This window comes from Lygodium microphyllum, chromosome 16 (assembly GCF_053477565.2).
Source record: "Lygodium microphyllum isolate KBCC chromosome 16, Lygodium_microphyllum_v1.1.10, whole genome shotgun sequence".
NCBI classification, from domain to species: Eukaryota; Viridiplantae; Streptophyta; class Polypodiopsida; order Schizaeales; family Lygodiaceae; genus Lygodium; species Lygodium microphyllum.
Genome location: NC_141150.1, coordinates 13,148,837 through 13,173,273, shown reverse-complemented (window position 1 = coordinate 13,173,273; position 24,437 = coordinate 13,148,837). Strand labels below are relative to the sequence as shown.

Below are 24,437 nucleotides of genomic sequence, written 5' to 3'. Positions count from 1 at the left end.
TGCCGTGAGGCACCACTATCAATAATCCACTCTCGAGATTGGGGAGCCGCCATCGCAGCATCAGAAGCATTCGGTGAAGCGTCCTCAATGACAACTAAATGTAGAAATGCAGCTGATGAGGGTGCAGCTACCACTCCAGAATCCTTGGTTTCCTTCTTCTTGGTGTCCTTCGAGTCTTTGTCAAGGCAATCCTTCTTCCAATGGCCAGTCTTTCCACAAATATGGCATGTGGAGTCTTTGTCCTTGTCCTTCTCCTTGTCCTTCTTGGACTTGTTATCCCCCTTCTTCTTCTTTTGGTCCTTCCCCTTCTTCTGAGAGGCTTGACCTGTCAACGCCTCCGTCTTGGAAGCATTCTGTCCCTTTAACTGTTCCTCTTGGTCCAAGACCATAGGAACCAACTCTTCCCACCGAAGAGTAGACTCTCGCCCCGAAGCAATAAGGGCAGAGTAAAATGTACCGAATCGTGGCGGCAACTGGGACAAGAGTGTGATCGCCATGTCTTCGGAGGAAATTGGCTTCCCCGCATTCTGAACCTGCATCTGTAGCTGCCTTAGCTTGTTAATGTGTTCCCTTAGCGAAGAAGACTTATTGACGGACAAGGTCCGCATCTGTACCTCCAAAGAAACCCTCTTCATCAGGGTCATCCGATTGTACATTTGATCAAGCTCCAGCCATATCTCATGAGCCACCGTCAAGTGCTCGATGTGAGCGATCACGGCTGTAGTGCATGATAGAAAGAGAAAGGATTGAATCCTGGCATTCAGTTTGTCCCAATGAGACTGGGCCTTGGCCAACTCCGCACGAGCATCGGAAGAGAGTTTGGACTCATCTCTTACCGAAGGCCGGTCAATATCTTCCTGTACCAACTCCGCCAAATCATAGGACTCAAGAATGGCCAACATCATAACGCGCCAAATGTGGTAGTTGTCGCCGTCGAGCTTCTGATCTGTAGGAAGAGCCGGTAAGATAGGCACCTTCCGGTTCATAATCGCCTGGAACTCCAAGTCCATCTCTGTAGACATCTTCACCTGCAATGCCTTCTCAAACGCAAAAGCAGCCCCCTCTGACTGGGAAAACTCAGCCTGTTAAGGCTCTTCCGCGTCTTGAACCTTCTTCACCCGCCGGAGGCAATGAAAAAGCAAAACCTGCACTTTTAGGTTGAAAACTCAAACTTCCTCCGCGTCAAACAGCAGTAAACTGCAGCAAATCCACCACATGTACTCCTTTCCTGTGCGCCCACACTCGTTTCAGCCTTGTTCCAAGGCGCAGCCCTCCTGTCTGCCCTTAAACGCAAAAAACACAAATTTGTGTCGCGATGGAAACTCCTTTTCAGGTTGATTCTGCGCTCAGTCAGCCCTCAAACACTGCTCTGATACCATGTCAGAGTGCAGCGGTGTGGAAGCGTAGGACTGAGAGAGAGAGAACGCAGAGAGAAAAAGGGAGAGAAAGAGACAGTGTACAATGAAGATCTGCTGTATAAAGAATGCTGAATACAAAGATATACACGGGCGTAGTGCGCTGGACTGCGTGTCTCCACCTCGACGATGCGACCTGCTGTCCACCTCGAAGTCTGCTGCAGTCTGCACTGTCTGCTGTCTGAAATCTGTGAACAGAGACAGAAATCTGCACGGCACCGGTCTGTAATCTGCGACAGAGAAGAATAGGTAGACTGCTGAAGTCGTTGACAATAAATAGGCGAAAAACCACCTAGAATGGGGCGCCAGAAATAGGGCGCAGCCTGGTAAAAACGGCTACAGGCAGTCGGACTGCCACGTGGCAGTCCGACTGCAGCTGCTGGTCCGACTGTTGCTGCTGACTGTGCAGCTGCCTAAACAGGCTATGATCTCTAACATCTATTGCTTCTTTAGGTCAAAGACCATAGAAACCAACTCTTCCCACCGAAGAGTCTCAGACTGCTTTGAGGCAATCAAGGTTGAATAAAAACCATTGAAACGGGATAGTAATTGTCAAAGAAGAGTTATCGCCATGTCTTTAAAAGTGATCACCTTCCTTATGTTTTGAACCTATATGTGAAGTTGCCTCAGCTTGTTGATATGCTCCCACGTAGAAGATGACTTGTTGACACTCATGGTCTGCATCTGCACTTCCAAAGAAACTCACTTCATGACGGTCATCCGATTGTACATCTGATCAAGCTTCAGCCATATCTCTCGAGCCATCGTCTAATGCTGAATATGAGAGAGAACAGTTGTAGTACGTGAGAGAAATAAAAACAAGCGAATGTGAGTATTGAGTTTATTCCAATGTGCTTGAGCCTTTGCCAACTCCACCTTGTCACTGAAAGAGAGTCTGGACTCGTCTCGTGAAGAAGGAAGATCAATAGCCTCCATAACAAGCTCTGTTAAATCATATGATTCTAGAATGGCAAGCATTATGACTCGCTAGATGCAATAATTCTTGTCATCAGGCTTTTGATCTGATGGAAGAGCTGGTAAGACGTGCATATTCTAGTCCACGACCAACTGAAACTTGGTCTCGGCCTCAAAAGACATCTTTACCTTGAATGCGCGCACAAAACACAAAAAGCAGCCCCCTCTAACAGTGGAAATACAACGTGCTAGGGCTCTTGATTGCTCGCCCCACTCCTCCTTCATCCTCCGGAGGCGATGAAAAGGTAAAATTTAGACTTGAAGGCCCAAAACACAGCCTTTTCTATTCTCTAATAGCAAAAACCAGCAGCAGCTTCAGCAAATCTTCTCCTTTCTCGCATGCCCACACTCACCTTAGCCTTGTTCTGATGCGCAACCCTCCTGTTCGCACTTGAATGCTGAAAAAGCAGCCTTATGTTGTGCTGAAATCTCCTCTTAAGATGGATCCACCCTAGTGTTGAGATTACAAGCTCAACACGTGTGAGCATTGATGATGGACCGCCTGGCTAGATGGGTCCGTACGTCTATACTTAGCATGTTGGTGGTCATTACGATACTTACATGGCCACTGATTTATCACTTATTATATTTAGTTTGTTACATCTACCTATAACTGGCAAAGATATAGCGCCAGTTGATTAGTGTAGTCTGTTATGCACTGTCTGACTTAGTAGGTCATTTTCCTTTATGTTGTATCGTATCTACACTTTGTGTATATTTTATAGTGTGTGGAAGAAGAATAAAAAATCAGGAAGAAAATGTTTTCCCGATGCAGTTTCCCATGAATGCAGGAGACACATGGCTGATGGCTCACCACTATGTCCGGCAAGCCTCGGACAAAGGACCCTCGCGATGCCTTTCGAAGGTACTCATAGTTCAGGTGGCCAAACCGAGCATGCCATAGCTCGGACTGTGTCTAAGATGTAAGAAGAAGAGAAGTAAGAGCTGAAGAAGATTTCAATTTGTAGACGCCATTCTCCTCATACCCTACAGAGAGAACCTTTCTTGATCCACGATCAAGGACTCGAACAGTATCACTGTGAAACTCCACCAAGAGCACAAATCTTATGAACCGAAAGTAAATGATACCCCAATCCTGGCACATGCAACACCTCAGAGGTGTAGGTACCACCACGTCCATTGGGAATAAGTTGCATCTCACCCCATGCAGCAATAGACATAGAAGAGCTATCTTCAATGAGAATCTGCCCACGCGAAGGTCGCAAATGGGCAACACCAACAGAAGTAGTCATGTTCCGTGAGGCACCATTGTCCACAATCCACTCTCGAGCTTGGGGAGCTATTATTGCAGCATCAGAAGTTGAAAACGTGCTCAGTCTCTACACTGCTCTCTCTTACTCTCTCTGACTTTTACTGTGCGTAGGACAGTGTGTCTCGATCTCCGTGTCTAACTGGTCCCTACAATGTGAAGGATGAAACAATGTTACATACAAAGACATGAGGACAAAAAGTATTGATGAAGAGGAGAGGATTGATAGAATCCTTGATCCTTTTCGGACTGGCGTAAGATACAATGACATAAGGACGAAAAAGATTGATGAAGAGAAGGAGAGGATTGATAGAGTCCTTGATCCGATTCGAGCCGCATGGATAGAATATGGTTGCTCCATTCTGGGTGACGGATGGAGTGATCATAATAAATGGGGCAACATTAAGATACTCGTCTAATGTCCACTTGACACTTACTTTTTGCAGCCCGTAGATACCGGCAAGGGGGGGGGAAGAAAACGACAGGCGCATTCATCTGCCGCTATTCGGCAAGCTATCATTGAGGTATACATTCCCTTTTAAATTTGTTTCACTTTCTTTCATTATGATAATTGGTTTATGTATAACTATCTATCTCCCTATTCTAATTTCTCTCTAATATCTATCTCGATTCTCTCTTTCCCCCGAGGCCCCAAGTATAACCTTGAAGTATTGTTATCGGTGTATGGACCATTTGCTTGAGACTGAGTTTCCCACGATTGTATGGACTCCATGTGCAAGTCATTGTTTGGACTTGCTCATGGAGGATATTGGGAAGCTTAATTGTGTGAAGAGGGTGGTTTGGAAAGCTACATCAATTGTCACATTCTTCACGGCAAAAGTAAAGGTACTTGCGATGTATCGTGAGCATAGCACATTGGAGTTGAAAAAGCCATCTTCAACTTGGTTTGCTTACATGTGGTTATTGTTGGAGCGTCTTTATGAGGTGTGGTGTGTCTTGAGATAGTGGCGTCTACTATATGGAATGAGTGGGATGAGCATGAGACAGAGAAGGCCGAAGGCATGCAGCGCTTCTGCCTTAATGAGTAGTTTGGGCAGAAAGTCTGTGCCATTGTCATTGTCCTGACTTCCTTTTATAGAGTGTTACGTATGAGTGATTGCAAGGGGTTCACCATGGGCCTTCTTATTCACTTCTTTAGAGCGGCATTGGTGGAGGCACGTGCTTGTACAATGATCACAGAGACACAATGTGCACATGTTTTAGAGATAGTAGAGAGGAGATGGCCATGGATGTATAAGCCCATCCATGGTTTTACCGCATTGGTATATCCTGCCTACAAGTCTCCAATGAAAAAGGATGATTGAGAGCTTCGTTCAGATCAATTTGCTTATTTGACTTGTGTGGTCCTACGGATGATCACATTGCAGTGTTGGAGGAGTTAGGATGCTATGCAGATTAGAGAGGGCATGTGGCTTTTGCTTCTCCCACTTGTTGGAGGAGAGAGTCACTTGTGAAGCCTTTATTTTGGTGGCAAAACTTTGGATATGCATTGGAGACCCTTTAACTCTTAACTATGAGGGTCCTTGCCTAAGATTGCTCTTCGGGTGCATGTGAGAGAAATTGGAGTGCCTATTCTCTTATTTACACGAAGATTCAATCGGCTTAGCGTACAACAGTTAGAGCGGCTAGTCTATTGCTGCATAAACTTACATGTGATGAGGGCTTCAATAAGCATGGATAGTCCGAAGCAGGTAAAGTTTAAACAATTAATCATAAAATTTATTTATTTTTTAAAAAACTTTGAACTTTGAAGTTTATACTTTATAATTTAGACTTTAGCATTTACAATCTTATGTGCATTATATAGGTGAATGTTAATGCATTGAAGTTGCTGAGTGACACTCTTCTGAGTGTACATAAGGAGGTGGACGAGGAGATGATTTTTGCAGAGCTCTATAGAGAGCTTATAGCAACAGATACTTGTGACACTCGTAGTTAGCGTGCTGGTGGGCGAGGAGTTCCGAGTAGGTGGTAGTAGAAGCATGGTCATTTGGCGTCCTCCAATATCAAGGAGGGGTGGTTCAAGCGGCTTGCAGTATGTAAGGTGGGGCTCTAGTAGCTCACATCTTGTGCCTCATGATGACATTCCTCCCTTGCCTACATAGCTGCCACCTAGGGAGCCATCATTTGATGATGATGGTAACCTCATTAGTGAGAATAAGTATGAGTATGTCTCATCATCCGATGCTGAGGAGTCATCTTTAGACTCTCTTGATGAGCACTCAAAGGGTTCTAATGATGATGATGATAGTGATGCCTCATCATAGATTCATAGATCTCTCTCTTTTTTGTATCTACTATCATTGTATCCACATGCATGATGCCATTATGATGCATCATCCATGGACTATCATCTATGGATGTACTAGACTGTAGTTGTATCACATGTTTTGCACAGCCCATGTGACCGTGATGGCCACGGTCCCACCCTTGTGTTTTCATCTTATTTTGTAATGAAATGGCTATTTTCACTTCAAACATGTATTCTATCATTTAATAATTTATGGTTAAAAAAAATTAACGTTAAATTTTTTAAAACTAATATTGTACTGTACCTTACCATTTAGTACCGTATTTTATCGTACCTTATTGTATCGTATCTTTCGTACTCGACAACTATGGTTTATATCCCTACACAAGACAACTTGGCAGACTTGTTTACATCTCTTTAGAGAGAAGTTTGAAGCCTTTTGCAAGGCTTTAGGCTTATTTACTATTTGGGGATTGATTTACTAATTTCATTCATATGTTTCTATCATTCACTCCAGGGGAATTTCATACACTTATCGTGTCTCTCTATAGCACTAGTGTGAACCTTTTCCACGCTTTTAACCTTCTAGTTGGAGAAGGGTTTTATCCTTGCGTGAATACTTGCTAATGGGTGTGGTTCTTTAGTACCTTAGGGATTATCCTGTCATTATCATTCTCACATAGTGGATGTGACTTTCCAACAACTCTCCTCTTGCTGTTCAATTTTTCATTGTGAGTGTGTATGAGTATATACATGTTATTGAATCCTAACCTAACAAATGTTATTATTCAATATCTTGTGTTGTTGCACTCGTATTAAAGCACAAGCCAAGCAACTAAAAATGCACAAGGGAGAAACATATGGCAATTTACCATGCCAAGCCTGTTATGGAGTAATAGATTGTAGTGCCTTAGTGGGACACTTGTAAAGTACATAAGCTACACATAAAATAGTCTCCAACCAAAACAATGTGACAAAGCCTAACTTTTAATCATGCATCGTGTCATCGCCAGGAGAGATCTGTTTGTTTCTCTTAGGTACAACATTTTGCTGTGGTATATATGACATTGTGTATTGGTGTTTTATCTGGAATTGAGTTAGAAATGCATTAATTCCCTAGACATATACTCTATTTCCTTCCCCTCCCCCCTTGGGGGATTAGGACAGAGAGTGCCCACTTCACATCTTAACAAATTTTCAGCCATGCTTACAAACTCCTTGAAGTATCAAAATACTTTAGACTTAGCTTTCAAACCATATATCCATGTATGTTTAGAGTAATCATCAATGAAAGTCATGAAGGATAGCTTGTTATCAAAATATGGTATTTACATTGGGCCACAAACATCATTGTGTATAACTTGTAGTTTCCGGAAGACTCTCATTGAACCATCTTTTGGAAAGGAAGCACAATGTGTTTTAGGTAATATGCTCCTGAAGCAATAAAGATTCTATATTAGTTTTTTGCATGTGTAACAAACTAGCAAAGTTGAGATGACTAAAATATGTATGCTAAAATTTTGAATCTGCAATAGCCTATGAATTTGCAACTGTGCCATGCTGTTCATACATTTACCATAGTTATTGAGCTTGCACATCTTGCAACATAGTAAACGAAATGTAATAATTATATGACTACAAGAGAGGTCATGAATTGTACATTTGTCATGAACAAACTTGACACTCAAGCCGCTCTTTCCAAGTGTAGAAATTGACAATAAACACTTCTTGATCTTTGGTACATACAGAAGATCTGTAAGTGTGAAAGTCCTAACAAAGTATTATACGTTTGTTTCCACAACAAGCTTGCAAGAATCATGTAAAGAAGGATCATAATTGCATTGTGTTTGAAATGCCCACTTTGTACCTTGCACAACCAATACATGTCTCATCATATAAGCCAACAATGGATAGTTGGTTCCATCTAACTTGTCCTCAATAGCCAACATACGAAATACATCATTGTTGCTAACCATGGGCATTGAGTGTACTTCTTGCAAAAGTTGTACATATAGAAAAAAATATGCAGAGAATCAAGGTGTACTATATAGCACAATACAAAGGAGACTAAAAGTTTTATGGCTTGTAGAATTAGCTTTTATTGAAAATTTTGCACAAAAGGACCAAGTTACTTACGTAGTGCTGCGAATGGAATTATGGAGGCCAAAACAAACCCAACTAAAAAAATGCGATGACACCATTCTTATGAGATCTCTATAGTATTTGAGGACCTGCGGTTGCACCTCAAATCTCATTCCAATCAAAGCAAATCAAGCAGAGGGTGTTAACAATGCTGAATAGGTTGAAGCTCGCTCTGATACCAATTGTTGGATTTAGGGTTGCAGGAATGCATAGAGATAGCTTGGAAAAGAAGCAGCTTGAGAGAGTGCAACGGAAAGTGTATTGAGTAGTATCAATAGAGAAGATTTATACCGTGAAGTGAATAGGGATATATACAAGACTGGGGGAAAAAAACCTCCTGGAGAGGGAAAGAAGTGCCCGTGCCCTAGCGGTCCTATGTGTGTTGACACATAGTGGCCCTATTTTAGTAGTGATGTGTTCACACACATCACTACTGAAATATGGCAATATGATTGACTCAATTTCAGGCTGAACATAACTTGTTTTTACTATCCTGATTCCTAGCTTTGTGTCACTTTGCTTTTGAAGGACCTTATCTTCAATCAGTTGCCTTTGATCTTTTGAGCCCCGAGGACTATTCAATTGATTTTTAGACACCAATCTATTGCTGATCAGCAGCGGAACAAAGCTCAGCAAGCTGACATCATCATCCTATAGGTTGTTTTCCACATCAGCAGTTGCAAGAAGTTTTCTTACCTTTCCTCGAAGGATACAAATGGCAAACTAGAAGGATTGCTAGCATCGTGTGGATTAGGACCACTAGGATTGTGGAAGTGACATTCAAGACCGAGATGATTGACGTTTCAATCACTGTGATCGTGAGGATTGTCATGGAGATGTGAGATCGAGACTAAGATCATGATGCGGATCGATAGACAGATTGTGATCTGGTTCCTTCCCAATCACCTTCAGATCATTCTATCTTTGCTTCATCTTATGTGGCTAGTAGTCCATTATGACACCCCCCGTTTAGGTGTTTGTCTTACCCTCTCTTTCCACTTTTGAAAAGCTGGATGGGATGAATTATTCTCTATGGTTATGTAATGTCAAGGTGCATCCTCAATATTTTTGACTTTGGGGATTTCGTGACAATCCCTCATCACCTATCTATCGTGGATCCCTATGTAGGAGCGACCTTAGTCTCGATTGCTTTATTGGATCGGCTCAACATTAGAGCCAACTATTTTCTAGGTGTATAGATTTTGTGTTCATGCATGTAAGTTGTATCTACAACACAACAAAAGTTTGGACCAGATTGGCATTTGTTTCTAGGTCTCTAGACATTCGGGTATCACATGATCCTTAGTTGAATTTTGACCTCTCTTTATCACAAATTCCCCTATAGTTAAGGACCACATCATTAAGATGGGGGAGATTCAAAATGAGATTGCATCCCTCTGTCACATCTCCCCTTATGTGTATGATGTCTTCTATACCAATCTTCTCATCTCTTGTACAAGGGATACTACCACTTGGGAGAAGCTGGTTGTGATGGTGCTAGAATGAGATGCATGTCACAAGGAGACATATTTTTGTGAAATTGGAGCATAGAACCACTCTTTTGCGGCATCATTTTTGGGTAAAGAACAAGCCAAGTAAAAGAAAGGGAAGAGGAAGCCAAGAAATTGGAGTTATCTTTTGACTCTAATACAGATGCATAGGGGAAGCTCAAAGGATGTTTTAAGTGTCAAGATAGTGTGGTGACCTTGTGCCCTTAGGAGAAGTGTTGGAAGAAATACCCTCACCTTTGTCTGAGAGCAAAGGAAGGAGCTACGATAGAGCTTTTCTCTACCTCTATTTCTACACATGCTATTACTATCGAGTCCATGTTTTTTCACATCCATGAGTTGGAGCTTTCTTCGATTCTTTTGAGACATTGAAATTGATGCATCAAGTCCTACTCTATGAGGAGATTGGCTCTAGGATCTCCATACTCATTAGGGTACAATTGTTGTTGGTGACATTACATTGGTTCCTGATACCTATTTGTGGTGTTGGCACCATGCCTTTATTGCCTGACCGTCCATCTTCAAGCTCTATCTTGAAAGTCCTATAAGTTTGAGACTTGGGCTTTCACCTCCTTGTCAAAAGTGGATGCATTAACGGAAGCATAAACATGTGCTGAAATAAACTATTGAACACAAGACAAAAGAGGGAGGAAAGAAGGAACACTGAAGAACACAATACAGATGAGAACTCAGATGTATGCTCGGGAAATGGAATCCATATATCCAACATGAGACAAATCGCATACAATGGTGAGTCACTGGTTGTGGGCATCGACAGTGGCTCCTCTCCCCAACAGAAGATCTACAAGTGTGATGGTGAGTGACTAAGTGACTAGGGAGGAAGAGCCTGAATAAATAGTAAAAAAAATGTCTTGAACATGATCAGATTGGCCAGCAATAAATGCTAAATATGATCAATATGAAGACCAGAAAAAATGCCTAAAATAACCTAAATAATGCCCAACCCTAAAGCATGCACAGACTCACATATGAAATGACATATCTGCTAACACCCTCTCTCAGATCATGGGTGATTTGATACAATAGAATGGTACAATGATAATGAATCACAAACCATACAACAATCAACACGCATTCGACGCGACTTAGCACCGCGGGTGAGGGAGAGGGCTCAAGACATGCTCAAGTGCAGCTCAAAGGGGATATCCTCTGGAACATATGTGACCATGGAGTCGCGGCTAGACCGTCAAAGTGTCCCCTCATGTGAACTCATGACTAGGAACCAATCCCATTCTCTGTCAAACAACCCATCATGAACCTGGATGTTAATCCTAGCTCCAGGATTTGAACCTACTAGACTTCAATCGATGCGTTAGGGAAGTCTCTCTTCGGATCTTCTGCATCGGTATAGATGTATAGATGAGACGTGGCTGCCCCCATCTCTCCATCCTCTCACTCCCTTTGGCATTGGAGAGTCGTGAGGGATGCCGTCATCACCACCACTAGTAAGCAGTAGAGGAAGGGGCCATCAATCCCTTCCTGTGAGCTGAAGAAGTTGATCCCTTCCACCCCTTGGCCTTCGCTGTGGCATGAGGATTGGAGTTGGAGTTTGAGGAAGAGGATGACTTGTCCGAGGAGTCTGCATCCCGTTTCGTCTTTTTTTCATGTTTTTGGAAGCCACTAACTCTTTGCAGTCCTTCCGTAAATGACCTTTCTTCCCAGAGTGGTAACACTAGGTCTTCTTCTTCGAACCCTTGGCTGAAGCTACAAAAGCCTCATTGGAACCTCCATAAGATGATAAAAGCCGCCCTTGTAACCGCAAAGATGCCTCATGCTCAAGTAGCATCGATGTCATATGTGTAAAATTGATAGGAGTGGATGATGCCTGTGCCCTCAAAGCATTCGCCACTCCATCAAACACCAGAGGGAGTTTGGAGAGTACGGGTTCAATAAGATAAGCCTTTGGAAGGGCAGACTGAATTTGTCGAAGCTAGTCTTGGATTTGGGTCTCACAAAGTAGAAAAGACTAGACAGTATCTTTGGCCTCAAATATAATTTGCTGGAGCTGGCCATAAAGAGTGACTGCCCTTATGGGGGTCATCCATACTTGAGAAGATGTCCGAGCAGGAGGTAACCTTTGGGAGGACTTCTTTGGAAATACATCGAAGTAAGGCCGAATAGGCACGTGCATCATCTCAATCCCATGTAAGCACCACTTCCTCATGGTTGTCTTCATCAAAATCATCCGATGTCCGAGTAGGACGTTGAGGACGAGGAATAGCTCCACATACTACGTACCATAACTGCTTTTGCACAAACCAAGCTTCATCACAACACTCCAAGTGAGATAGTTAGGTGCATGTAACTCATCAGGAGTGGATGTGTACGGAGGAGCCATCTATAGAGGAAGAGAAGGTAAGGAGAGAAAAGAAGGTATTTGGGGAGGGAACACAGCCAAGCCACACACATGGATTGCAGAAAATGAGAGTTCACATGCAGTATTCACCAAAATTTGACCAAAACAAGAAGAAATCTGTTGCGAAAAGACAAAAAATCAGCCAGAAACTGCGTGAAACAACAAAAATGGTCTGATGATGCAGCCGCCCATCCAAGAGGAGATGCAAAAACACCAAAATGCAGGCTGGATCAGAAATGCAGGCAGCAGAGAGATTGATATAGGCTATATGGATGCTGACATTAGCAAAAAACGCAGGTAAATAGGGCGCCTGGTTAGAACAACAGTCGCTTGATGAGCAATGGTCAAAAGAGTCTTGAAATTAGCAAAGAAAATACAATAGGAGCATAGAACTTGGAATCTAATACCATGTTAGAAGTGGATGTAGCAATGGAAGCATAAATATGTGGTGAAATAAATTGTTGAACACAAGACAAAAGAGAAAGGAAAGAAGAAACACTGAAGAACACAATGCTGATGAGAACTTAGATGTATACTCGGGAAATGGAATCCATATATCCAACACGAGACAGTTGCATACAACAGTGAGTCATAGGTTGTGGGCACCAACATTGGCTCCTGTCCCCAGCAGAAGATCCACAAGTGCGATGGTGAGTGACTAACTGACTTAGGAGGAAGAGCCTAAATAAATAGGACAAAAATATGTCCTCAATATGATTAGGTCAGCCAACATTTAACGCTGGTCGGCCAGCAATAGATTCTAAATATGATCAATATGAAGATTGTAAAAAATGCCTAAAATATCTTTAATAATGCCCAGCCCTAAAGCATGCACAAATTCAAACATGAGCTGACATATTTGCTAACACTCCTCTCAGTTATGGATTGCCTGACTCAGTACCAAGAATTTCATCAAGCAAGTATATTTGTTGAGGAATTATCATCAAGAGCCATTCTTGCGAGATGTTCATGCATATCACTCCTTTCATTATTTCTAAATATATTAGGGTATGAGAGAGGTTAAATAATTGTGAACCTCTCCATAAGTACTGTCATGAGGAGGAGAAAATTATGGAAATTAGACTCGGTGGTTATGAGTTTTCTATGGTTTAGAATACAAGAATCTCATTGCAAAGTAGTTGTATGGCATACTTGCACAAAAGGAAGCTTTTCCTCAAGTATTTTGACAAGCTGTCTACGAGTCCACGTGTATTTGGCAAAACCACAATATCTCTCTTTTCACTTGTTTTGGAAATCCCATGTAGTAGCTTTGGAAAGTGTATGAGTTGATTTTCTTGAAGTATTTTTAGGTGTGACTTGGGCTCATAATGCTATTTCGGAGCTAGTAGGTAGATTTTTTTTTTTGGGTTTTTTTTCCCCTTTTTTGCGAATAGGAGGTTGTTGATACATACTAAGGATGAGAAGTGGTATTTTAGTTGCATCTTTTCAATATCATATGGGCAAGTTAAGTCGATTCATTGATTACATACTATATAGTAAGCCTTTCTAGATGCTTTGGACTAAATATTATTTTGCGCCATGGTGTGAGTACCTTTTTTTACTTCCTAGTATAGAGAATGATTTGAAACACATTTTGGTGAACAAAATACAGTTAAGAATTTTACGTATCAAAATTGCTTATGACGGCTTGGATAATAAACATACTATTCTTTCTCTTCTTTTAGATTTCTGGTGAGCTTCCACAAGTTCAAGAGGCTTTGAGGATGGTTGCTAGTAAACTTAGGTAAGCTTGTTTTGAATCTCTCGACAGTACTTTAGAACTTTGTGTGATTGCCTAAATAAGAGCCTAAAGTATTGATAATGGTATTGCTGAAGTATGTTAAGGTAATGCTAGAAAGAATGTAAATGAAATGCAAGAAACAATGTTTGTGTTTATGGAACTATAAATGAAAATTTGTGGAAAGAAGATGGTAGATATAAGTAATGTGGATTTAATGTGCGTACAGCGCGCGCGCGCACACACACACACACACACACACGTATATGTGTGTTAGAGAGAGAGAGAGAGAGAGAGAGAGAGAGAGAGAGAGAGAGAGAGAGAGAGAGAGAGATGATTTATTAATGTCAACAAAAGGCCAACATGACTTATAAGACCATGAGTTACAGCCATTTGTGTGATAATACAACTATCTAAAAAGAATAGTAAATATAAATGAACAATAAAAGAAAGCTAAGAACTCTTAGGGCTAGAAGCTAACAAAAAGTCCTAGCTGATACAAATAGGAGTGGACCTCTTGCTACTTGTGCCATGGTAAATCTCCTAGCAGATGCAGTGAAAGTGAGCCTAGGTAGACATACAAGTCCACAACCTCCACTTGTTCAGTCCCTAGCCAAAAGATTGATCTCCTTCTCACTGGAGTTGATGTGTTGAAAATTAGGATCTTGGTTTTTCCAAGATTAATTGTCAATCCATGTTGCGTGTAGAAGTCATGCAGGGCATGGAGATATCACTGTAGACCCTCTTGTGACTCAAAAACTAAGATGATATTGTTGGTGTAAAGCACAATAGAGACCAATGTACTTGCAATGTCCACATCATCTCCTCCCAATGTACTTGACTTTGATGGTGCTAGAGATCTTATCTAAGAATCATCATGGGCATTTGACTCGATCCATCACCCTCTCACATAGTACATAGATACCCCAAATCATGTTCGGTGGGATCCCTAATATTTGTAGCCTCTATTGTAATTTGTCTAGTGGGACTTATCAAAGGCTTTACCGAAATCCACAATGCAGTAGTAGAGTCTCTTTTTCTTGGCCTTTGCTTGCTCAATCATGGCTCTTAAGATAAAGATGTGGTCTAGTGTGGAGAACCCTCGTTCGAATCTAGCCTATTCTATTGCTCTAAGATTTCCTTTCTTGGCATAGGTGCTGGGCCAGCACTACCCCATATATCTTGGTGAGTGTATGGTCCACCATGATGGTCATGTAATTCCCTAGGTCTAGAGGATCTGTAGACTCATGGATGGGCACTATGTTATGTATGGTCCACTTATCTGGAAAGCCTTTTGCAAGGGTCATGTTAAACATGAAAGCAATAAGGGGAGCCAAAACATCCATTGCATTTATTCAATGCTCACCATATATACTTGTGTGATCCATCAATTGTCCATGTTGCAGGCACTCTATTGCTCTCCTCACTAGTCTATCATCTCTTGGTTTGTGATATATTGATTGTCCATGTTGCGGGCACTCTATTTCTCTCTATCATCTTTGGCTGATCCATACTTGGTTGGACATCTCTTTTGTGGGGGCTTTGTTGTCTTTTCATGAAGATTCCTACTTAAGCTCAGTGGTGGGCTGCCTTGCGCGTTCTGTGCTATCTACAGGGGGCTTGATCCTATGGGATCATGTATGGAGAGGAGGCCACACTTTCAAGATGGAGTGACTTTGATTGGGCAGGTGATGTGGACTCATGGTGGTCCACTATTGATTATGCCTTCTCCCTTGGATCGAGAGCTATCTCTTGGAGTAGTACGAAGTAGCCTACTGTGGCTCTTTCATCTACAATGGCTGAGTATTGTGCCCTTTGTTCTACAACTATGGAGGCAGTTTGGCTCCATCGTTTGTTGGCGGAGATCGGCCTTTCACACACAAGGCCTACGAAGTTGTGCGTGGACCTCCAAAGTGTCGTCGCTTTGGCAATGAACCCCATGTTTCATGCTCGCATGAAGCAATGGAGGTTCAGTACCACTATGTTTGAGAGCGGATTGTGGATTGTGAGTTAGCGGTAGCCTACCGTTCTACCGAGGACAATGCAATGCATCTCTTCATGAATCCTTTGCCTAAGTCTTCTATGTTTTATCACATGAGATTGTTGGGTCTACAGTGACTCCGAAGATCTGAGAGGGAATGCTAGCCTGTCACTTTGAGTGTTGTCAGTCTTTCATCTCTTGGTTATGAGTTCCTAGCAGAGTTTGACGGAGACATGGGAGCTCTAGTATTTTAGCATGCATTTCTCCTATTTTAGGCCCGGTTCTTATTCCTGTTAGTTGGATTTCACCTATTGTCAGTCACACATTGTTCAAACTACCATGATATTATTTGTGGCATTTTTTTTAGCAGACTGCATTTATTGTTGCAATCGAGCATTGATGAAGCTCGAGTTTGAGGATATGGTCAAAGATCTTCCAAAAATTCACTTGTCATCAAGTTAGATTTGTGAAGGCTGTTTACTTAGTAAGATGCATTGATTCTCCTTTCCTAAGGATTCTCATGTTCATTCGCCATCTATTTTGCATCTCCTTCAGAGTGATGTTTGTGGTCATATGCAGACCAAATCCATTGGTGGATTTTTATATTTTGTCACATTCATAGATGACAAATCCCAATTTACTTGGGTATATGGGCTGAAATCTAAGTTTGAAGTCTTCTTTTGCTTCAAGACTTTTATTCCCATGGTGAAAAACCAAAGTGGCTTTCGCATTCAAACCCTTCGCATTGATAGGGGTGGTGAATATCTTTCAAACAATTTTCAGAGTATCTTGCATCCCGAGGTATTCATCATCAATGCACCATCCCTTACTCCCCACAACAAAATGTAGTAGCAGAGCGGAAGAATAGGTCACTCTTGGAGATGGCAAGATGCATGCTAAAGAGTAAGAATTTACCTAGTTCCTTTTGGTTTGATGCTATTCTATGTGCTGCTTATGTTTTGAACAGGTGTCCCACAAGAGCTTTACGCACCATCACTCCTTATGAGGTGTGGATTGGTTCGAAGCCTTCTTTCTCTCGTATGAGGATTTTCAGATCATTAGCCTATGTTTATGTGCCTTCTCAGAAAAGGCATAAGGTGGATGATAAGGCTGTTCGTTGGATATTTATCGGATATAGTCATGATAGTAAAGGGTACCGGCTTTATCAACCCTCTACAAGCAAGGTTATTGTTAGCAAAGATGTTATCTTTGCTGAAAATGCTTCTTACTCCTTGTTGGATTGTCAAAAACAGCCTACTATTGATGCTTCAGACATCTTTGACCGCCTAGTACCGCTTTTCCATAATGGTTCCATGGCTGATACTTCTTCTCAGCTGTCATTTCCACCATCTACAGATATATTATAGCAGTTTTTTCAGCCTTATTTACAGCCACAATAGAAACATGATACCTTATCTGAAGAGCAGCCCCCTATTTTGGATCAATTGGAGTATACAAGAGCTGAAATTCAACAGACTAAAAGAGTCCCTTGGTGGTTGTTAGACACTCTTTTGGACAGCAAACAGCCTCCTTCCTTTGATTGCCCGCACATGAGCCTCTGCTCGTAAGGATCAAGGTAATCCTTTTGCATGTGCATTGGTGGCTACAACATGCAATGAAGAACCTCTATGTTATAAATATGTTTTTTTAGATGATTGTTGGGTGGAAGCAATGAAGGCAGAGATTGATTCCATCCATTAGAATGCCACTTGGGAGCTATGTGACTTGCCTCACAGCAAGCGTGCCATAGGTACCAAATGGGTTTATAAAATTAAAAGAAAATCAGATGGTTCTATTGATAGGTACAAAGCCTGCCTTATTGCCAAGGGCTATGCCCAACAACAAGGAATCGACTTTGAGGAGACTTTTGCTCTTGTTGCCCACTTTCATTGGGAGGTGCATTAGTTGGATGTCAAGATGGCATTTCTCCATGGAAATCTCATTGAAGAGGTATGTGTTTCTCAGCCTCTAGGATTGGCAATTAAAGGCTCTAAGCACAAAGTCTATTGCCTCAAGAAGGCCTTGTATGGTTTAAGGCAAGCTCCACGGGCTTGGCATGCTCGCATATATTCTCATCTATTGCATCTTGGATTTCATAATAGCCCTACCAAGGCTACTCTTTAGATTTGACATTAGGGATCTGATTTATTATTCTTGTGCTTTATGTTGATGACATGATTGTCACTGGGACCAATGCTGGTCAAATTGTAGCATTTAAGGTTGGTTTACAGCAAACATTTGCCATGATAGATCTTGGTCTACTTCACTATTATTTGGGTATCTAATTAGCCACCATTGAGGGAGGCATCATTATGACACAATCCAAGTATATTGGACAGCTTCTTTAGCGTTTTTAGTTTGAGGATTGTAAGTTGGTGTCTACTCCCTTGGAGCTTGGTTTTAGATTCATTTTTGATGATGGTAGCAAATCCTTTGATGCTACTTTATATCAACAAGCTGGTGGATGCTTTATTTATCTATGTCACACGAGGTCTGATCTTCAGTTTGCTGTCTCCCAGTTGAGTGATATATGCATAGCCCTTCAATACTTCATTGGCAGGCAGTGAAGCATGTCTTTTTGTATCTTAAAGGCACATAGGATCTTAGCCTTTTCTACAAGGCTGATTCTTCACTCTCTTTGCATGGATATTTTGATAGTGATTGGGCTAGATGTTTAGATTCTCACATCTCTCATAGTGGCAATTGCTTCTTCTTGGGTACATCTCTTGTTTCTTAGTTCAAACTATGGTTGCTACTTGCAGTTGTGAAGCTGAGTACAGAGTAGCGTTCACAGCCACGTGGAGTGTGTTTGACTTCGTAAGTTACTTACGGATCTTCATGTGCAGTAGATGGCTCTGACATTTATCTACACTGATAGCCAGAGTGCTTTGGCCATTGTGCGCAATCTAGTGTTCCATGCCCGCACAAAGCATATAGAAGCTCATTATCATTATGTTGGTGAGTGGATGTCAGTTGGAGAAATAGAGTTGTCTTACATAACCACTGAAGACAACTTGGTAGATCTTTTCACAAAGGCTCTTTCTCGACCAAAGTTCTAGGATTTTCGGCAAGCTTTGAACTTGATTCCATTTGTTTTATGATCTCTCATACTCTATATTGTCATAGGTTGCTATATCCACTTGGATGAACTTGTGCAACCATGGCCTTATGTTTCTTTTTATTTTCTAGGATTCTATCATTTTTTCTAGATTAGTCTGCCCATTTCATGGAGGGGGGTTTGTAGGCCATCTCGTGGGCTACGTGATGATTTGTAGGTCATCGGTGTTCTAGCACAGTGGCACTAGGGTTAGGGTTAATTTTAGGGTTTCCTATGACGGTTAAGCCTTTGGGGTTTCATATTTTATTATTTAAAGACACTTCGTGCCTCATTTTGCACAAGTGTGTGACATCATTCAGTGTGATTGCCTAGAGCGTTGTACTCTCTCTCTCTCATTAATCTGTTGATTAATTCTTTCATTATTATTCATTTTCCCATTAAATTAATCATACAACCACTCCACGCCTGGGCCAATAAATGGAAGTATAGACAAGTGCTGAAATAAATTGCTGAACACAAGACAGGAACACAAGACAAACGAACATTGCAAAAGAAGAGAACTTAGAGATGTGCTCGGGAAATGGAATCCATATACCAAACAAGAGACAGCCGCATACAACAGTGAGTCATTGGCTGCATGGGCATTGACATCGGCTCCTCTCTCCAACAGGAAGTCTACCTGATGAATGATGGTGATTGTATGTATGGAGGAGGAGGAGGAGCCCAATAAAAAGGCCCAAAATAGGCCATAACTAGTAGCTAGTTGACCCACATTAAATGCTGGACGATTGGCATAAAATGCCAAGTCAATAAAATATCTAAAATACTAACAAATGTGCTTGGCCCAATTGGCAAGCATAGACTCACACATGAGATGACAATCGTGCTAACACTTCTTCAATGAGTATTTCCACTCCTTGTCCATTCCCTTAGGTTTCTTTAGGGGATCTTGAGTTGTCAAAGGGAGAGTCCTCTTCTTCTAGTGAGAGGGATGCACCTTTACTTAGTGAGGGGGAGTTCGTATTTGAGACAGGTGCATTACATATATTGGAGGTCTCTAGGTCTCCATAGTAGGATCAGCCCGTTCGTGCTCTAGAACGGTATTGAAAGCTTATGCAGGATTTGGAAGTGACCCACTTTCATGAGACACCGGCGAGTCCACATAGATTAGTCGGGATACAGGCCATGCAAGGTAGTTCACTATGTGTGAACTATGCTCTTATGTCACGGATTTTACAGGATCATGAGCCTACCACTATTGATGAGGCTCTTGTAGAGGATATATGGTGTCGTGCTATGCAGGAGGAGTTGGATTTTATTGAATGTAATTAGACTTGGGAGTTGGTTCCACATCTAGGGAAGTGGAAGGTGATTGGTGTGAAGTGGGTTTATAAGACCAAATATGTGGCTGATGGCACCTTGGATAAGCATACGGTTAGGCTTGTTACCAAGGGTTTTTCACAGAGGGTAGGCTTGGACTATGCAAAGATGCTTGCATCGACAACCTCTATGTCTATTATTTGGGCCTTGACTCTTGCAGCTCATCACCGATGGCGAGTTCACCAGATGGATGTGAAGTCTTTCTTCTTGAATGGCATTTTAGAGGAGGAGACTTGTATTGATTAGCCTCACGTCTTTCATATGTAGGGGAAGGAGGATCATGCCTATAGGTTGTAGAAGGTTCTTTATGACCTGAAGCAATCTCCTAGGGTTTGGTACCAATAGATTGATTGGATCTTTGTACAAAATGGCTTTCACCAATTAGACCATGACTCCAACTCTTACTATAAGGTTGTGGGTGATAGATGCATTTTGTATGTGGATGACTTGATTATTACAAGGAGTGACTCATAGAGGTGGATTGTACTAGATGAATTTTGTGATAGGAGTTTGACATGCCAGATTTTGGTATCCTTCACTCCTTCCTTGGTCTTGAGATCTCAGTTGATATATGGCATTTTTATCTTTGAGCACAGGTACATTTCGGAGGAGTTCTAGGAGTTTTGTATGGCCGAGTGTCGGCCTATCTCTTAGATAGGAGATTGGACTCGAGACACTCCACTACAGGTTTTGCTTTCTCCCTTGGATCAAGGGCTATCTCATGGAGAAGTAAGAAGGAGTTTGCCATGGCATTATCTTCTATAGGGGTAGAGTAATGAGCTCTTTATTCTATCACAGAGGAGGCAATTTGGGTCTGTGGATTATTGGTAGAGCTTTGCTTTCCACAAACAAGACTCGCTTAGCTGTGTGTGGATAGCTAGGGTGCTCTAACTCTAGCAATGAACCCCGTGTTTCATGCTCACATGAAGCACATTGAGGTTGAGTACCATTTTGTATGGGAGCAGATCGTGGCTTCTATGATTCATCACATGATTCTCTTTGGGTCTTCAGACACTCCTAGGATCCCGGGGGGGGGGGGGGGGGGGGGAGGGGGTGTTAGCTTGTATTTTGTCAGTCTATCATCTCTTGGTTGTGAACTCTGTCAGAGTTTAATGGAGACATAGGAGCTTTGATTATTTCAGCCCATTCTTTTTGTGTGCATTTCTTTTTTAGTGCATTTTGGGTGTGGTCACACTGCCAAATATCATTTACAGTCCCAGTACATCTCTAATGATGTGGTACTTCACCTGTATATGCTTTGTCTTTGCATGAAAGACAAGATTCCATGCTAGCATGATAGCACTCTGACTATCATAATGGAGAACATGTAACTCTGAGATGCCAAGCTCTCCCATTGGACATGAAAGCCATAAAGCCTCCTCACATGCCTCAGTGGCAGTCACATACTCTGCCTCTGTAGTAGACAATGCAACACACTTTTGTAGCTTGGAGATCCAAGAGACTCCGCCTCCTGTGAAAGTAAACTCATACCCAGAAGTGGACTTCTTGCAGTTCGTATGGTCAGCATAGTTTGCATCCGTAAAGCCAACAATAGATGCCTTCTCCTTTCCAAAGTAGATGCACAACTCCTTTGTGCCTTTGAGGTATGTCATAATACCTGTTATTGCATCCCAATTCTTGCCAAGGGTTGCCATGTATTTGCTACCACTCCCATTGCAAAGGCAATGTCAGGACGTGTAGCAACCATAGCATACATCAAACTGCCAACAGCTGAAGCGTATGGTATCTTGGCCATTTCAGCCTTCTCATCATCAGATGTAGGGCTGTCCTTTGCACTAAGTTTCACATATGGAGGCAATGGAACCCCAATTGTTTTCCCCCCCTCCATATTGAAACGATGCAAAAATTTAGAGATATACTCTTGCTAAGATAGATAGAGTAAGCCTTTCGATCTATCTCTGAGTATTCGCATGCCAAGAATGTGATTTGCATCACCAAGATCCTTCATGTCAAAGCTGCCATGAAGACTTTACTTCAATGAATCCAAGGCATGAGTATACCTGCCAGCAATTAGCATGCCATCAACATACAAAACCAAGATAATCAGGTTGCCATCTGCTGCCTTCTTGGTGTACAAGCAGCGATCCACTTGACTTCTATGAAAGCCTTGAGACTGCATGAATGTATCAAACTTATGATACCATTCTCTTGGTGCTTGTTTCAGCCCATACAAACTCCTTTTGAGTTTACATACAAATTTTTCTTTCCCTTGTTCAACAAACCCGTCAGGCTGCTGCATATATATGTCTTTCCACAGTCCGTCAACATGACATAATCAGGCACATTAATTGTACCAGGAACAAACCTGTCAGGTTGTCTAGTAGCCCTAGACGATCTCCTAACCTAATGGTCATTGTTTGCTGGTTGTTCCTGTAAATTTCCATTTTCCGGAAGTTGTCCTCGCATTTCAGCGTGCAAATTAGCATTAGCAGCTTGGTGTCGTGGCTATTTCTGCACATATAATGGCTCATTTTCATGGGCAATTTCTGGCTGATCATTTCCAGCATCATTTCTTACATTTACAGGTTCATTTACAGTAGGTATTTGCTACTGTACAACGGGCACATTTTGCTTTTCAAAATGTATTTCTTTCCGGAATATAACCCTACCGACCTCCTCAGTCTTTTCGGGCTATTTGTGCATGCGATCTTCCCGGAAGATAATGTCATTGCTATATACTACTTTCCTTTTCTCGGGATCCCACAATCTATACTCCATTTCACCCTTGTCACCATATCCTGGGAAAATGCATTTACAGGACTTTGGCTCAAGTTTTCTGCGTTTTTCTTTACGAATGTGCACAAAAGCCTTGTAGCCAAACACTTTCAGATGAGCATATGAAGGTGGCTTGCCTGACCACGCTTCTTGGGGAACTCCCCCTCCCCACAAAGACCTGTTTGGTAACGGATTAATCAAGTAGACGGCTGTCATAACAGCCTTTGCCCAAAAAGCATGGGGTAATGCAGCATTAGACAGCATCGTACGGACCTTATCCTGTATGGTCCGATTCATACGCTATGCAACTCCATTTTGGGGCGCCTTATGAGGAGCAGTGATCACAAAATGCTAGAAAGGCCTTGGACACATATTCCCTACCATTGTCAGAGTGAAGATACTTAAGTGTCTTATCTGTTTGATTTTCAGTCAATGCCAAGAATTTTTTAAACTTGTTAAGCAATTCATCCTTGCTACGAATGGGGTAAACCCGTACCTTCCGTGTAGCATCATCGAGAAAGGTGACAAAATATTTCTTTCCCCCTAAAGATAATCCTGGCATTTGACATATATCCGAATGTACTAACTCTAGAGGAGAAGATTTCAAAGAAAGAGACTTTTATGAGATGTCTGTGCGTGCTTTCCATAAATACAATGATCAGAATGCTCAAAATCAGCATAACGAAGACAAGGCAAGTAACCCAAACGAGAAAGCACTTTCATTCCTGTTTGACTCATGTGTCCCAACCAGCCATGCCACAAAGAAACACTTGGCTGCTCGGTCACGACAACAACATGGTCACGCACACTAGATACATGAAGTGGATACAAAGTATCACTCTTGCAACCTCTGGCAATAACCCTAGATCCCTTACAGATCTTCCATTTTCCATCACCAAAGGTGGTATGAAAACCATCATCATCTAGCAGCCCTGTGCTAATCAAGCTCTTCTTGAGTTGAGGTACATGCTGTATATGCTGAAGTGTAAAGACAGAGCCATGCTGAAATTGTAACTACACATTGCTAATACCTGCAATCTCACATGCATAGTTGTCCCCAAGATGGACAACACCATGTGGACCCCCTGTATAGGCGGAAAATCACTCACGATGAGGGGTGACATGAAAGGAAGCAACTGAAGTGAGAATCCAAGTATGCATGTCATCATTTGTATTTGCAAGTAAAGCATGGGCACCAAAGTGTGAAGAGACAAAGAGTACGTCACTTCCATTGTCATTTTCATGAGTGAGTACATTTACCTCTTCATTTTTTACACTGCTCTTTTTAGGCTGACTGTCCTTCTTCTCTTCCTTGCTATCATCTGTCTTCTTGCCTTTTCCTTTTTCTTTCTTCCATTTGTAGCAATCACGTTTAAAGTGACCCTTACTTGCCACAATGATGGCATTCAATATCTTTGCCATGTGATTTACTACGTCCCTTGCCATCATATTTTCCCTTTTGCTGTGATCTGCCCCTAGTATGCAAAGCACTGGAAGACTTACTGGATGCATTGTTCTGCCGATCCATCTCTTCTATAAGTAGAGCACTCTCTACATCAGCACACAAAATGATGACAGTAGAATT

General features: G+C 41.9%; 1 protein-coding gene across 1 annotated transcript in view; it reads left to right on the top strand.

Annotated features, from left to right (window-relative positions):
- LOC148022544 (uncharacterized) overlaps window positions 1–24,437 on the top strand; it is a 72,885-nt gene that overhangs the window by 33,730 nt on the left and 14,718 nt on the right. The window contains exon 4 of the mRNA XM_087695490.1: window positions 13,645–13,703. Within this exon, the coding sequence (XP_087551616.1) occupies window positions 13,645–13,703 (59 nt within the window). The remainder of the gene's footprint in view (window positions 1–13,644; window positions 13,704–24,437) is intronic.